The sequence below is a fragment of the Lutzomyia longipalpis genome, chromosome 4 (assembly GCF_024334085.1).
Source record: "Lutzomyia longipalpis isolate SR_M1_2022 chromosome 4, ASM2433408v1".
Lineage (NCBI taxonomy): Eukaryota > Metazoa > Arthropoda > Insecta > Diptera > Psychodidae > Lutzomyia > Lutzomyia longipalpis.
Window position 1 is genome coordinate 4,595,292 of NC_074710.1, and position 16,377 is coordinate 4,611,668.

General features: G+C 34.0%; 3 protein-coding genes and 1 long non-coding RNA gene across 4 annotated transcripts in view; 2 read left to right on the top strand and 2 right to left on the bottom strand.

Annotated features, from left to right (window-relative positions):
* Positions 1-16,377, top strand: part of LOC129795542 (histidine-rich glycoprotein-like) — a 446,033-nt gene that overhangs the window by 36,952 nt on the left and 392,704 nt on the right. The gene's annotated exons all lie outside the window — the stretch shown is intronic.
* LOC129794449 (uncharacterized) lies at positions 7,892-10,322 on the top strand. Its single transcript, XM_055835200.1, has 2 exons — positions 7,892-7,936; positions 9,525-10,322. Exons 1-2 carry the CDS (start codon positions 7,892-7,894, stop codon positions 10,320-10,322), a joined length of 843 nt encoding a protein of 280 aa, XP_055691175.1.
* On the bottom strand, positions 10,761-11,229 carry LOC129795769 (uncharacterized). Its single transcript, XR_008751144.1, has 2 exons — positions 10,990-11,229; positions 10,761-10,893 (listed from the first exon to the last, which is right to left on the bottom strand). It is a non-coding gene; the product is annotated as an uncharacterized LOC129795769 (long non-coding RNA).
* On the bottom strand, positions 12,906-13,928 carry LOC129795676 (transmembrane protease serine 2-like). Its single transcript, XM_055837141.1, has 2 exons — positions 13,833-13,928; positions 12,906-13,764 (listed from the first exon to the last, which is right to left on the bottom strand). Exons 1-2 carry the CDS (start codon positions 13,896-13,898, stop codon positions 12,985-12,987), a joined length of 846 nt encoding a protein of 281 aa, XP_055693116.1. The 5' UTR covers positions 13,899-13,928; the 3' UTR covers positions 12,906-12,984.

Below are 16,377 nucleotides of genomic sequence, written 5' to 3' on the forward strand. Positions count from 1 at the left end.
GCTAAAGTCGCAACTGCCAGGAAACTTTTTGCATTCACCACTTACATTTAGCGTGAATTATTGTTCCTTTTATCATCAACTAGAATGGCATGGTCTCCTTCCGGAAATTTATTCACAAAAATGCAACTTTTTTTCCAACTAAACTCCCTTCATGGGGTGCTTGACTTCCAAATCATCCCTTTTTTTTGATAGCTCTGGAATTTTTTTTTGGTGGACTCTTCCTGTGCATAAAGTTGCCTAATTGTGATTTAGTAGGTGGTACAGAAATAATTTTTGGCGGGGAGAATTAATTAGTCGCCCCACTCAAGGCAATGAAGAGAAGCTTTTGGTATACGAGTGTAAGCTCATTGCATTAAAAAAAATTAATTTTAACACCCAACGAATTTTATTTTTGGCAAAAAAAAAGAAAACTCCTCAAGGAAAATGGAGAAAATCTACGAAGTGGAGAGAGAAAAAAATATGGGATTTATTGTGGTTTATTTTAGCAGTATATATACGATACATACATACATGTATATGTACGTACATAAGCTCCTAAACTCAGTAGATAAATACTATCATGAAAAATACAATCCGCCCTCACGTGTGGCAATGGAGATTTTCCAGGAAAGATTTTCGCTCAGCAATAAGCAATAAATAACATGCGAGGAAGGGGCGAGGTTTTTCCATGAGCTTTTCGTGCAAATGAGGAGGAACCCCTCGAGCCAATTCTCAATCGCAAACTTCCAATTCACCGAGGAAATGTGGATACAATCGCGAGGTGAGATCAAAGTGTAATTCCTCACGTTGCCATCAGGCCCCCAAAGCCAATTTCTTTGCACGCCCTTTGGCGTAAGACGTGTGGCTCCTTCCGTAAGTTACCTTTCTCTGCCATCTTAATCTAATCAATTGTCTGTGTGAGATGGCAAAAAAAATACATTGAAGCATAAACTGAACGGGATTTCAGATGAGAAAGTACACTGAAGAGCTAAAAAGGAGCTAAACGAGTTAACAAGGGGAAAATATTTCAATTAAATGATGTACTTTTGTATTTTCACCCTATTTGGGGAGCTTTCGTTTAAAATTAGGGGCTGTAACTAATAACTAAAAAAAATCTCTGGTATAACCAGAGAGGGTTTTGGGTGGTTGGTAATGTTGCAGAGTGGTGTACATTATCGCAATTAGAGCCCGTTTACCTTTATTAAGAATTTCTTTCTCAAGAATACGAAAGGGTAGAAATTCTCTTATTGAAATTCTCCATCTGCACTGAAGAGTATTTGAGGTGTATTGTGAATCTGCATTTGCAACATTTCAAATAATTGAATTACAAACATCTTATACTCTTGTACACCTTCCCTACTAGGGATGAAAGATTATTGAGATAGCTGATAACTGGGAATATGGCTCCATAATTCGCAATTGAGGTAATATTGCAATTTCCAAGAATGCTAAGGAGATGACTTCTCAGAGAAAATATTCTTCCAAGTGAAAATTTTCTAGGAAATATCAAGAGAATGCCAATATAACTCAGAAAAGAGTGCATTATCCTGAATTCACAAACAATGAAACTGAATGACGATGTTTTATGGGGAAAGATGAAGGAAAAATTAAATTTGATTGAGAGGGAAAAATGGTTTTATTTGAATTTTATTTCTTCAATATTGTTCTCAATAGAGATTTCTTGCAACCAATGATCTATAATTGCACTCTCGGAGAAAATGCAGTGAAAAGCAGGAAAGCCAGAAAAGCAGAAGAGCAAAAAATAGCTCGCAGGTAATCATAATTTATCTTTTTCTCTATTAGATTATTAATTAAATTCTATACCCGAGTGTCATTTAACAATAAGATATCAATAAAAGACAGGAGCTAATATTCCATTTTACTCCGTATAATTTTCAATGAAGGTTGTACTTATGTTATATTATAGTAATATAAAAAATTATTTCCGTAGATGCTTGGAAAAGCTTTTAGAATAATATTGCTATCTACATCTCCACAATCACTTTAATTAATCACAAAAGAAACTGATTCAAATCCTCCTGCTTTTGTATTCAAAGCAAGTGGAGTGAAATAGAATGAAATTCTTCATTATTATTTCGTTATATAAATTAATTATATACATAGATACATTGTATTACGTACATTCATAACCTACAATTTCGCAAAATCATTTGGCTGGAAATTCGTTTGTTTCATATGAAAACAAAAATGTGGGGACTAATTTTAATTAAATTGGCATTAGCCCGTGCAACCTCAACGCAGAATTAGAGAGAGAGAATGAACGATGCATGTACGTATAAGGTGGGTCAATTGTGATGTTCTTTGCAGTTTCATCTCCACTATTTCATCTTCACTATGCAAAGGTAAAGTATGTTTTGAGGTTCATTAACCTTTTGGTCTGATTAACATTCAAATCAAGGTTAAAACTAATGTTGACGCAAATTTATCTTATTGTGACGCAGAAAAAGACTACTTGAGACTCAAATCCCCTTTTTGTGACTCAATTCTTTTCTTATTTAGACTCAGCTTTTGACTAATGTAGACTCAATTTTTTTTAACTAATGTAGACTCAGCCTTTACCATATGGTGACTCAATTTTTAACTTATGTGTACTACAAAATACCTAATGTAGCCGCGAGTTTTAACTTAGGGCGTCGTTAAAAAAAATCAATATCTGAATTAGTTCAAAAAATTGTTGATAATAAGTCAAAATCAAATCCATGAAATCATTGAAATTTCAAAATAAGTTCTTGAAATTTCAATGATTTCTTGGTCGCTAAATACGTCGAAATATTTGGCATTTTTTCTGCAATTATATAAAGACTCCAAAAAACCAAATAAAGCATTAGAAACAGGTCACCCTGCAAATTGCATTTCCATGAAAATTATTCCGGTGGACGTGGCAATAATTAAAATTCTCGTATAAACATCACCATTCCACGCATTCATGCCCTACCCCTTTCACAAGGGCATTTCATCCCTCATTCTCAACCCCATCCGCCGGATTATGGCTAATTAATAAACATCGTATGTTGGGGCATTGGTGTGAGTTTTCCATGGAAATGGAAAAATATTCGCATACTTTCGGAAGAAATTGCCTGAGAAAAGATTCAGGAGGCACTCGACCTTAATTTTGCATGTGTCGACGCACGCATAACACAGGCGGTAATTTCTGTGCGTCTTTCGGAAAATTGTTATTGTTCAAAGAAACTTCTACTGTGGGAAGGAAGGCTCGTGATGGGGCTCAACACAACTCCCAAAATTCTTGTGGTGGTCGTTTTAATCAAGATAGAGATAATTGTGGGGGTCGTTTTCACGTATAATTCCTACGCATGAGCCCCTGAAGATGGGTGAGTCTCTCTTTAGTAGTTGGGTAGTATACATCACTGAGGAATTTTCTCATACAGAACACTATACTCATAGCATTTTCAAACACTCTTCATTTGCATTTACTCCGTGTCCTGTAGGACGGAGTCCTTTTTGTTTTGAGAATGCAAAAAGAAAATCATGCAATATTACGTAAAAAAGATCATTGACAACAACGTAAGTAAAATCTAAAATCTAAGCTTAAACTTAGGCAAGATTTTTCGTTTTTTTTTTCTAATATTTGTATGATAAATTTCATATATTTTTTTTAACTGCCAATTCATTTTATTTTGGAATAGATCATGTTTTTTATTTAAAAATTGCTGCACCATTTTAAAGATGTTTAACATGTTCACAAAAGTTCTAATTATATAGTAAGAGAAGTAAAACTAAAATTTGAATAAAAAAAAAACAAAATAATTTGGCAATATTTCCTATTGGTGTATTTCTTCCACCTCACCTGAATTTTATTGCTAAAACCCCCTGAAACATTTGGCACGAAAGTGACCTCATAGCAATTAACTTGCCCTTATGTGGTGAAAGGATCTCTCTTACATCTCATTAATATATAAAAAAAATCCCCTTTTTCCTTTTCACAAGAATCATCTTCGGAGCACAACAGCAACGACAAAAAGAACGTGCACCCTGAACCTTCTTGCAAGGAAGACTTGGGGGATGAATATGAATAAAAGAAAGAACATTTCTTATGAATAAATAAAGAGGGGATGACAATGGTGGACAAAAAAGGGAGGAAAATTGTTGTCATTAGAGGGTGAGGCCCGCATACGCTAAGAAGTGGGTGCAAAAGTGACTCCTCGGCACCCCATTGCAGCGTCATAAAGCAAGAGAGGAAATGGTCCAAATAAATATCATTTGATAATGGCTGTTGGCGCTAATAGTTCCACCCTTGGCAGCTTTAATGCTCTTTTTTTCCCCAATGAATGTTGGAATTATTTATTTCAGTGTACTTATGGTGTCATTGGACAAAGATGGGCCATGTATCTTGCTTTCCTTTTCCCGTAGGAAGGTTGATTCATTTCAACGTTTTTTTTGGGAAATTCTTCTGGGTTGTTTTTCTCAAAAATTCTAGACAAGAATATTCTAGTTAAGCTCTTTTCGATTAACATTTTATTAGGTAAAGTGAATAATGTAAAATCGTGATATAGCTAAACCAATATTAGAGGGTGTACGTACAGTGTACAGATATTTTATTTGCATATTTAAAGTTTAGTGCGGTCGTAAAATATGTTTTTAAATGTGTTATTATTTTTTTACTTTACATGTACCTACTATTAAACTTTTTCTTGAGAGATTTTTGACAAATTTTCTTTAAAAAAAGTTACTCATATAAAAAGATTTTCGTTTGATTACCTAATTATTTATTTTTATAACAATAATAAATAAATAAGTTTTTAATAAATAAATTGTGAAAAATATGTCTTTTAACATTTTTTTTATCAAATTATTTTTTTTTCTTAAGTGCAGCACATAATTTTTTCCCAAAAAAGTACATATTACAAGCGGTGTTTATCTGACAAATTTTTTTATTATTATGACGAAGTAAGGCGCATAAAATTAAATTCTAATTTTTAATATATTCTATAAGATTTTTCATTAGGGGAACATGACCCAGCTCCGACCTCCAAAGGTTCGCGTAGAGTGTGAAAAAATTGTATAAAATATAGAGCAATATTATTACATTTGGTAGCATTTTAAATATGCTCTTTTTACTCCCAAAACTTTCTACGTTTAAAGTTTTATCGGTTTTATGTAATAGCGTATTGAAAAATGATTGAAAGCGGTCGGAATTAGGCCACGTTCCTCCATACTTTTTGTGTTCTCTTAAAAACGAACATTCAATGGATTCCTCTTCACGTTCCCCCCACTCAAAGGCACCCCTAGGAAGTACTTATTTTCAATTTATCAAGAAATGTGCATTGTATGAGAAAATGTCTTGCAAGTTTGCAAAATTTCACAGCTCATGTGAGTAATAGTTTTAGAGTTGATTGCAAATAACACTTAGATCTACCACCCCCCATACCCTTAAACCATCCATCAAGCTTTTACTATACAAATTCATCCCGTATAACAAATATGTGTAGGAAAGTTTCTTGTAAAGCACATCAATGCAATGCATGGGAATTTCCATCAATTATCCACTGTCAAACACGACAAAATGAATACGCAAACTTTTACCCACCATTAAGGGGATCTACGGCGTGTAGCTCTGTATGCAACACCACCCATGCAACTTTCAGTTCTCCCCATACCCAGAGCTTTTCCCGAAAAGCTTCCACGGCGTCTTTCGTTCGAAATGTTCTTTTGTGTTGCTTACTTTACTACAAAGTAAAGGCGTTTTGTAATTTGAGATTCATTCTCATGCTTCATGTGGCCTTTGCATAACTTGCGTATAAGATCCCCAACGTTCGGTACTTTGCCATAGTCATTGTGATTTTCAAAGCTTTCATTAATTTAATGACTGCTGAAGAAATATTTTATTTATTGCCGAAGTTATGGAATGCATTGATGTACTATCGACTATGTCTACCTCTCTTATGATTCTTTAGCAATTTATTAAAGAAAACTCTCATTGAAACATAAAGGTTGGCGTAAGGAGAGTAAGCGTAAACAGGAATTTCTTCTAATCCAAGTGAAAATTTCACCTGTTTACCGGTTATCTAATTTTTTTTTAACTAGAAGTAACACAAAAAAAAACACTGCAATCATAAGAGAACGTAATTTGCTCAAATTGAAATTTTATTGTACATTACTGTTGAAAGTTAAATACTCTCCATCACGCGCATATAAAATGTTAACTCTGAATGACTCATTTCGTTGTAGATTTGTTTTTCCATCAAATTTGGTGTAATACAGTTTTGCTCTAATTAAAGGAAATGCTGATTGAAATTTTGCACTGTGTCAAGTTTAAACTGTCGTACCATCACATAATTGCATTAATTTCTCCACACGCATTTCCCAGAAAGAGTTCTCTGAATGAGAGACATACATTTGGATGAATTTTCCAGCTTTTCATATTATACCTTATTGCAAATTATCCTGCGAAAATTAATGTTTGAGTTTAATGTAATTCCATTTGAAGTTGCAGGTTGGCAATTAAATTTGCTGCAATAATGTCAGATTGTTGTGTTTATTGCTGAATTTACGTTTGTGCATATCGTTCCATTTGGGACACATATGGAGATTGCTCTAGAGATTTGACACAGAGACACAATAATGTAATAATGCTAAACTAGTTAAACAATGACAAATGAATTTAGCATAAACAACTATTAAAATAAAGTAACGTTTTTAGAGTATTTACAGCAAAATATTGAAAACAAATACGTAAAGAGTAAAACGCAGTAAGTTATAGAGAAAGAAAGGACTACATTCATTTTTATATTTGCCTGCCATGACATAATATGTTATAATTTTTCTTTTTAATTTAATGTATAAAACACATGCTTTAATGCTTCAATCGATTAACCCAAATTTGAATTTTGAGTGCATTAAAATAAAATAACTTGTTTTTATTTATTTAAACGGTTTTTAAAACTTAAATATAGAGTTTCAGAAATTTTTATGCCAACTTTTAGATTATGTTCAAAATTATAATTTACAGATAATTTTAAAATTATGTTAACTTCGTGTTAATTTTAAAAATATTTTTTTAGCGTTTCCTAAATATTTCTTCTTTCAAAACTCTACAAAGCTTTCTATGGCTAAATTGTAATGTCAAAACTCAGCTTTCCTATATTATTTTCCGATAATATTTTTCTTTAATGTGTATAGGTACAAATGAAATTCCCCGAAAAACAGAAGAAAACTTCTAATGAAGAATCTACATAGGTGAATAACGTAATAATTCTTACAAACAGTAAGAGAAAATATATAATAAAATTGAAAAATATTGATTTCTGTTTGATGATGAATAGTTTCCTTTTCTATTTCAATTTTCAAAAAAAAATCCCTTTTTTTTTCAATATTTAATTTTGATTTTAAACAATAGACTTGTGTATTCTAATATTGGGCTTTATCCAGCGACCAAGAAATCTTTGAAATCCTTGAATTAGTTGGTTTACCATAATTTTGTACTGAAATTTCAAGATTTCAAGCGAATTTCAATGGTTTCTTTGGTCGCTGAATAAGGCCCATTAATATAATTTTCAAATTAACTTCCATTTGAGCATCATTTTCTCAAATTGATTGTAAATGACATTCAAATCATCTCACATACAAACCACATTTCCTTCTGCAAGGACTCATGCTTAAGTGTCTACCTACCCACATACGAAGCAATTTGTCCACTTTGTGAAACTTCCGGTCTGATGTGGGGAACATGCAACTTAATTAAGTGATTAATTCAGGGAGGAAGGGATGAAAGGACTGCTCTTGGAGATTCCTCATTCAGATTTAGGGTCTTGTCCATGGTTAAGTTAAAATTCACTTTTAGACCGACGCGTGCGTTGTTATGCCGGACAAAAGGGTTTGGGCGAGAGAAATGAGTCCGAAATGTCTCTCATGTAGCTTCGGCAAATGGACAATAATGTGGGCGCTTTATGGGGACAACTGGGCCATGGATATGAGTGAGGTAAATGATTATTGGCTTCACCCCATATTCCACCCTCATTTTTCACAACACTTTTACGGCATTTTCGCTCGGATTTCAGCTGAGATGGGGGTGGAAAAATAATATGGCATGCGGTACTTATTGTGACCATTTCATTACTATTTAAAGATTCTATCTCTATATCCAACATTATTATATTAAAGTAGGATAAAGATGCTCAAAAAGTTAACTAAAAAAATTAATCTTTGTTTTATTTTTCAATCTAAACGAATTTATAATTTATTTCTGGAAATGCAAAAAAAAATTAACAAAATTTTTAAGTATTTTGTGAAAAGGAATAAAAATAATTTAAAAAATAAGTAACTAAATTATTTGTTATTAAATTTGTAAAAAGTTTCATTAAACTTTAATTTCTATTCAAGATTTCTTTATAATTTCTTTTTTTTTATATTTATTTATCTAAAGTTGATTATACAAATCATTATTTTTTAATGCACCTCAGCCATGTCTACAGTTTATCAAAGTAAACCAACAGATTAAATAATAAGTTACGTGAATAACTGAGATTATGTAGTTCAGTTTAGTTCTAGTTTATTAAACCTTTTTTCTAAAATAATAATTTTTAAACAAGAAAATTGTCAAAATTCAGAAAATCCTTGAATAGAAATTTGCAATTCCTAATGTTCTGAATTATTATTTTTATAGTAAGTAGGTACCTATGTAAGAATTTATTAAAAACAATAAAAAGGCAAAAACAGAAAACAAAAACCTACTAATTGTAGCTTTTTTAGAAAAATTCTGGGCAATCTACTAACCCACAAAATTATTAAAGGACTTTATCCGCTTCCCATAGGTAAAAATCCTCATTCGATGGACTACATAATTGGGACACGGATAGAATATGAAGAATAAATGAGAATTAGGAAGTATATTTTTCAATGAAATCAGCTGGAAAAAGTTCTCAAACCTAAATGTAAAATTGAGAGATTATTTTCCGTTAAATGAATCCCAAGAACTTCCTAGGCCCTTATAAAAGCAGAACGTCAATTTAACTTTATCCTCCACTCTAAATATTTTTTATTTAAAAATTTCACTTGAGAGCTTTATCAAAAAAAAAAAGGAAATAAAACCTCGCTTTTCATTGAAAATTTATTTTATCATCGATGCCCCCAAAACAATAAATATTTCAGTCTTTTATCAGCTCACTAAGCTGTGATTTATTCGTCTTAATAGTAAAAATTAACTTCCTGTGATAATTTGAGGCTTTCCTAATTATTTTCTAGCATAATTTATGAAAGCATTGAATTGATATGAAGCTAAAGAGAGTTCTTCGTGGCTTTCTCTGTAATCTTGAGCAAGCTAATTTATGAGTTTTATTTTGTATATAAGGGTAAGCAGTGTCAATGGAGTCTTTAGTTTTAGTTTGGAAACTTTTAGTTTTTCGAACTTGATCAGAAAAGAGGGATAGAGATGAAGATCTGTGGCTTTTTAGTGATTCTCACCATTTTTTCTGGTGCCTTCGGAGGTAACCTTAGACGGGTAAGGATTTATTGAGAATATTTATCAGGCAAGAGAGGTAGAATTATTTTGTTATTTGTATCCCCATCAGACTACCCTTCAAGATGCACCAACAAATGGAAGTGAGCCAAATGCTCGAGTTTTTGGTGGTTATTTCATTAATAAAAACAGCATCTACAAAATATGGTCTGATGTCTTCATCAAGTACTACGCAGATGCCTCAAGTACTGGTAGTGAAGACGACGCCTGCACAGGGACCATTGTAGCACCCAGTACCGTCTTATCAACAGCCCGCTGTCTCAGCAATGAGGGTCTTGTTACTGATAGACTTGATCTAGAAAGTACCGGCGCAGATGGTGTTCTTTACACCAAAAAAATTACCAGTACTCTAATTCATCCAAACTACGATTCATCAACCTATGCAAACAATATTGCTCTGGGATACGTAGACACGCCTTTTGATGTGAGTTCGACAGGACCATTTGATGCGCTCCCTCTTCCACCCGTTCGATCAGCGGGCAAAGATGCTCTTAATGGCCAATTCCTCACGGTTTGCGGTCATATGAACCCTTACACAACATCCGGCTTCTACTACATTAGTCAACCGACATGCAATGTTTTTATCCCAGAACCAGATGCATATTGCATTGCGGAATCAGTTCCAGTAAGATCTAATGAAATATGCGCTCGTTCGTCTGATCAATCAAAAATATCTGTTTGCTATTACGACTACGGAGCTGCACTGTATTACCACGACGCACTTGGTTCTACATTCTACCTATGGGCAGTTGCATCTTATACAGTTAACGATGTGTGTGCCGGAGGTCCAACTGCTTATGTCGTTATTCAGGACGCTGAGTATGATTTTGTTAATGATAATCTACAATAATTAAGCAAACTCTTATGTAGAAATCATACAACTGTCGTATTGAGTCAAATAAAAATTTATTCAGCAGCAAAATTTATAAATTATTTTGAATTTTTTTTTTTTGAATTTTGTACGCGTTCTGGATGAGTTTAACTTTTTGTTAGCCAAGTCACAAAAAGTTAGTTCTAAATCTAAAAAAAGTACTAAATTCAAACCTGAAAAGTACTAACTCTATCCAGAAAAAAAGTTATACGAATTTTAATTCTAATAAAGCACAGATTAAGGAAATAAGTCAAAAAGTTACTAAATTCGAATCCAAAGAACTTCTTAGTTTAAGGGGGGTCTCTTTTGAGAGCTGGTGAAATTAAATATTTTAATTTTTCTTGGGGTTTTTCTTAAATTCGGTTTTCAAGTGTTGGTGATATTAAAGACTTATCCTCGGGGTTGATACTGACGGAAATTTTAATGTTTTGATGATTTAGGATAAATCCTTCCGAATTGCGTCAGCCAAGGGACGGTAGGTCAACCCAAACACATCCTTTCAATTTTAGGGGCCAGAGCTTTCGACGCTACTGTGCGTCTTCCTCAGTGGCTGGAATTTTTATTAAACATTTCAATAAATTACAATTTTTCTTTCAATATTTCATCTCTTTCAATTTTTCCAATTTTTCAAAATTTCCTAACTTACTCAATTGTGTCTTTGTTTGGGAATCGTCAAACGTCTGAAATGAGTGATCTTGCTGATTTTCATGTAGGGGGATTCTATTTTTGAAGAGAATACGATTAAGTGACTAACTTGTGATCTTTGGGACCTAAATTTTCTTAAATTTACCTCTTTTTTCTTTGATTTTCTTTCACTGTACTGTAACTGACTTTTCTTGGCAATTGTCTGAGGCATAACTGACAAATGTTCGAAATTATAGGGGAAGGGGCTATCCTACATTGTAATTTATTGAAATGTTTAATAAAAATTCCAGCCACTGAGGAAGACGCACAGTAGCGTCGAAAGCTCTGGCCCCTAAAATTGAAAGGATGTGTTTGGGTTGACCTACCGTCCCTTGGCTGACGCAATTCGGAAGGATTTATCCTAAATCATCAAAACATTAAAGACTTATCATTAAAGAGTAAGAAAATCACTTTCCGCCATCTTAGATGCGACGCCATCTTGAGATTTTCCTCAAAACACAAAGGTAAGTTTTTCTCAGGATCTACTGGATGGATTTTGATGGGGTAAAAAGCAAATGAAAGAGGAAATACCAATGCAGATTTTGATGTACCAGAATTTTGAATTTCCACTCTGGGGCTGAGAAAAGTGGAAAAATGTGATTTTTTTCAGATATTTTTGACGTTTTTCCACTTTTCTCAGCCCCAGAATGGAAATTCAAAATTCTGGTACATCAAAATCTGCACGGGTATGTCCTCTTTCATTTGCTTTTTACCCCAACAAAATCCATCCAGTAGATCCTGAGAAAAACCTACCTTTGTGTTTTAGGGCAGTTCTGCGGAAAAGTCGGAAAACCACAAGATGGCGTCGCATCTAAAATGGCGAAAAGTGATTTTCTTACACTTCAATAACTAGGCTACAAATGTAACCATCATCGGATATCCGAGTTTAAGAAAAACCCCAAGAAAATGACAACATTAAAAATGTGTAAATTCTAACAGATTTCCCAAGAGACCCCCCTTAAACCGAAAAAGTATTAATTTTATACTGAAAAACGTTATTAGGTTTTAGCAAGGCATGTCTATCTAAAAGAAATATTTGCCATTATTCCGATGAATCGTCAAAAAATTAAAATATTTCATAGTTGAATATCCCTTGTTTATGGATGATAGTTCTTTGGCTTTAGAAAGTTTGTGTAATAACCAGAAAGAAGTTGAGTCACTGTTGTGTGAGAAAATTACTCGTTGGGAATAGAACACGATTAATCTTTTATAGGTTTAAAAAAATAATAATGAATAGCCAGAGAAACTTTCTATTTTCATCAGAATGGAAAATCTGGCAAAAGTTCGTCCTTTTATGAGATTAAAAAAGGCAAATCACACTATGGTGACGTCATAGTATTAGATTTAGGCACAAAAAAAGAATTTTAAAAAGAGACCACAAGGAATTTTTTTACAATCCTATCTTAAAATGAAGAAAGCCAACATTGCCAACAATTGGGAATGATTTTTCATTTGAAGGATTTTCATTGCTTGTTCACCTGGTATGTCTTTGTTGAATCCCTTTTTGAGAGCCAATGGAATCTACACCATATAAATGCAAAAGTCACGAATGGATGGGAGGTAAAAAGTTGAAAGCTCTTCAAATGAACTTTTTGAGGTTTCCCCTCTGCTCCATTCCTTTTGCTTTTCGCCGTAAAACCATTAATTACATTCTTAGGAATCCCCCTAAATGCTATCCTGAGCACTTTTCCATGCGATGGGGTTAAACTTTTCGGATTCCAAGACCAATGGCTCTCTGGGAATTCGGGTGGGGAATGAAAAGACGATGAATGGCTAAAGAAAAATTCAATGCTGCAAATGAAATTCCTTCAAAGAGATTTTAAAGGGAAGTACTTTTTTTACCAATTAAAAATTTCTTTCTAAGGAAACTCAAATATATTTTGCAGCTAAATAATTTTATTTTGGAGCAATGGCTCTCATGTTTGAAATTTTATAATTTTATCGACTTAAACGTCTTTTAGTCGGAAAGAACGCTTTCGATCCAAGCGTTGTAGTAGACCAAATTGAGGTAAGCAGTTGGACCCTTTGTACAGACATTGGGAGTGGTGTAGGATGCCAGGCCATACGCATAGGATGTCCCATCAGTAGGATCGTAGTAAACGAGGACAGCGCCAAAGTCGTAGTAGCAACCAGCAACAATTGTATAGTCCGAGCTTGCTGCACAGAACTCCGTACTAGTGAGATCTAAGCCAGCTGCCTCACATCTCCTACGGTTCCACGGGACGAAGGTATTGCAAGTTGGCTCTTCAATAAGATACGTATCGACGGTATAGACATCTTCATATCCACAGAAGTTTAACTTTTCACCCGTAAAGTAGTCGTTATACCAATCAGTACCACCTTCACTTACCGGAAAGAGGTAATCATTGAAAGTGTATGGATCAGCAACTTTTCCCATTCCAATATTATTTACCAGGGTATTGCTGTCATAATCCGGATTTAAAACAGTCTCCGTAAGGGTTGTTTGCCATCGGGTTCCTTGCAAATCAGTAATCCTAACGTCAAAAGTATCGTCAGAATTAGGGGCTTCAAGACACCAAGCTGTTGCTATAACCCATTCTGAAGTAATAATGGCTCCTGAACAAGCATCATCTGCCGTTGTGCCGTGTAAGTAGTAGGTAATTCGAACAGTGAAGCCCTGCCTTTGTGGATCATCCTGGCGAACTAGATATCCACCGTAGACTCGTCCTGCTGGTGATATCTCAGTTTTATTTCTCTTTATTTCTGGATGTTTGCCCTAGAAAAGCAACCCCAAAGCTTTATTAGCAAAACAAATAAATCTCTACCCATTTTCTTTATACTCACATGTCCGTTTGCTCCGTCAAAGACATCAAGCAGAATAGCTAGAACGACAATGCAGAAAAGCTTCATCTCTAGATACTTTATTCAACAGCACCTTCAGACGAAATGATGCCTTTGCGATATATTTAAGGCTCTTTTATACATCCCATCAACCTCATGTAATTTCATTTGAATTTTTTTTATCACAAAATTGAGTAACAAATCAACAAAATGAATGCTTTATGTCTTCCTTGTCATCCACCTCACTTAGCTTATCATTCTTTTGACTCAATTTATTACAAAATTAAACGCATTTCACTTGATTCTTTTTTAGAACTTTTAAATTGTAATATTTAGAATTTTAATGTGTTAATCACATTATTCTTTACTCAAAAAAAATTGAAGCATTTTTTTAATAGGCTAATAGGTATGTACTTAATATGTTTTACACTATAGTATTAAAGGAAATACGAAATATAATTTAGTCTTGGCTATTGAATTTTTAAGTAAATCCATGGGAATAATTCTAATCAACATTCTTTTCTTTTTACCGTTCAATTTTTATTTTCATAAAGGAGGGGTGGTATTCTAGGATAGAGACACCTTTCAACATCAAGATAAAAATCAAAATAAAGACCAAGACTGTCGGTATTCTACTTTACGACGAATTATCCAGGAAAGTAAAATCAAAATTTGCGTTATCCTACTTGTCAGTTTCTTGGTTTCAGCTTCGCGCCAAGAAAACTTTAGCGATATCTCTTTCTAACGCATTATTTTTTTATATTGCGCTTTCTCGTTCGCTCTCGGATACCAATTGAACGAAATTTAAACACTTTATGGGAATTTCTTCTTTATGACTATTTACATCTAGGAGCCCTAATTGTAAAATTTCGGCTATTATTCCCAGGCATTTTTGCTCCGGGAATGGAATGATTATTGTTAGAGAGGTGCTTTCTGCCTCCAGATTATGAAAATTTGGTGGTAATTGTACCCCTAATGATGGGTATGCTACTGAAAAAATTTGAATTTTTCGTAGGAATCATGGTCACTTCTTCTTGCTATTGATGGAGTGACCTCCGGATCAGGGATCTCATCCCAGGATTGTCATATCCTGGACAATCCTGGGATGCTTGTGCAAAAATGTTTGTTTTTTCTCGGAATTATGGTCACTTCTCACTGGTAATGATGAAGTGACCTCCGGATTGGGGATCTCATCCCCGGATTGTCACATCCTGGACAATTAGGGAATGCTGGTGCAAAATTGTGGTTTTTTCGCCAGAGTAGTGGTCACTCCAACATTACTAATGGGAAGTGACCATAAATCCGGCGAAAAAACCACAATTTTGCACCATCATCCCAGGATTGTCCAGGATGTGACAATCCGGGGATGAGATCCCCAATCCGGAGGTCACTTTATCATTAGCAAGATGGAGTGAACACAAATCCGGCAAAAACTCGTCATTTTGCATCTCCATCCCCTATTTGTTCAAGAGTTTTCATATTTCCCATAGCGAATTTACTTTGCCTTTACCTCATTTAAAAACCAAGTTTTCAGGCAACCTCTGAACAGTCTTGGAATTTCACATAAATCCAAGACATTTTTCGTTATAATAAGACCGTAAATCTCTATCGTGGAATACAGAGTCTTGGAATATTTTTATCCAACTCTCTTTTCACAACTCATTTTGTAAATCTTGATTTTGATTCGTATCTCAGAATACTAAAAGTCTTGGAAGTTGTATGAAGAAACAAGATTTTTAGGTTATGGCTCTACCGTAAATCTCTATCTTAGAATACCAAATCTTGAAATATTTTGAATTTCCAAGATTATCCTGAAAATTTCTTGGAATTTTAAAGTAGAATACCAAATCTTGGTTTTTTTCTTTATTTTGATCTTTATATTTATCTCAGAATACCGCCAGAGATTTTTTGATTTCCATCTCGATATGAAAAAAAAAACAAAAAAAACACTTTGCGGTCTAAATCTCTGCTCTTGAAAGGAGAAAAAGGTTACATTACAAAAATGCTCAGGTCACGCCTACGGGTAATTTTTCCCCTTGGACAAAACTTGCAGAAAAAAAGGAAAAATAGCTATATCTTGAAGAAAGAAAAAAAGGAGAATCAACAACAAATCCCAAAGTACAAGATAATGAACGAAAATTCATTAATTTCTTTCTCATTGGGTCATTTGGGATGGTGTAGCAAGAAAAGCTCGAGGGTGCTGGAAAATGAAGAAGTTGCGACGTTGTCGGGGATGTTCATCAATTGAGCTTTTTTTTTTGCCCCCATCATACCAAGGAATATGTATGGTTGAAACAAGGAAGCTGCAAGTTTCTAATTAAATCTCCGACTTAGAAACTTGTAGCTCACTTCTACCCTTGTTGACTTGAGGGGTTGGTTTTGGGGGAGTTTTCCATTCTCCTCCCCGAAACAATGTAATGAATAAGAATTGTCACATTTCAGTGTTACATCAGAACTGTAATGGGGTTTCATTGTAGATAAAAGAAAATTCTTTTTGTCACATCTCCCATGCATATTTCCATGAAAACTCGCATGAAGAAAATTGGGT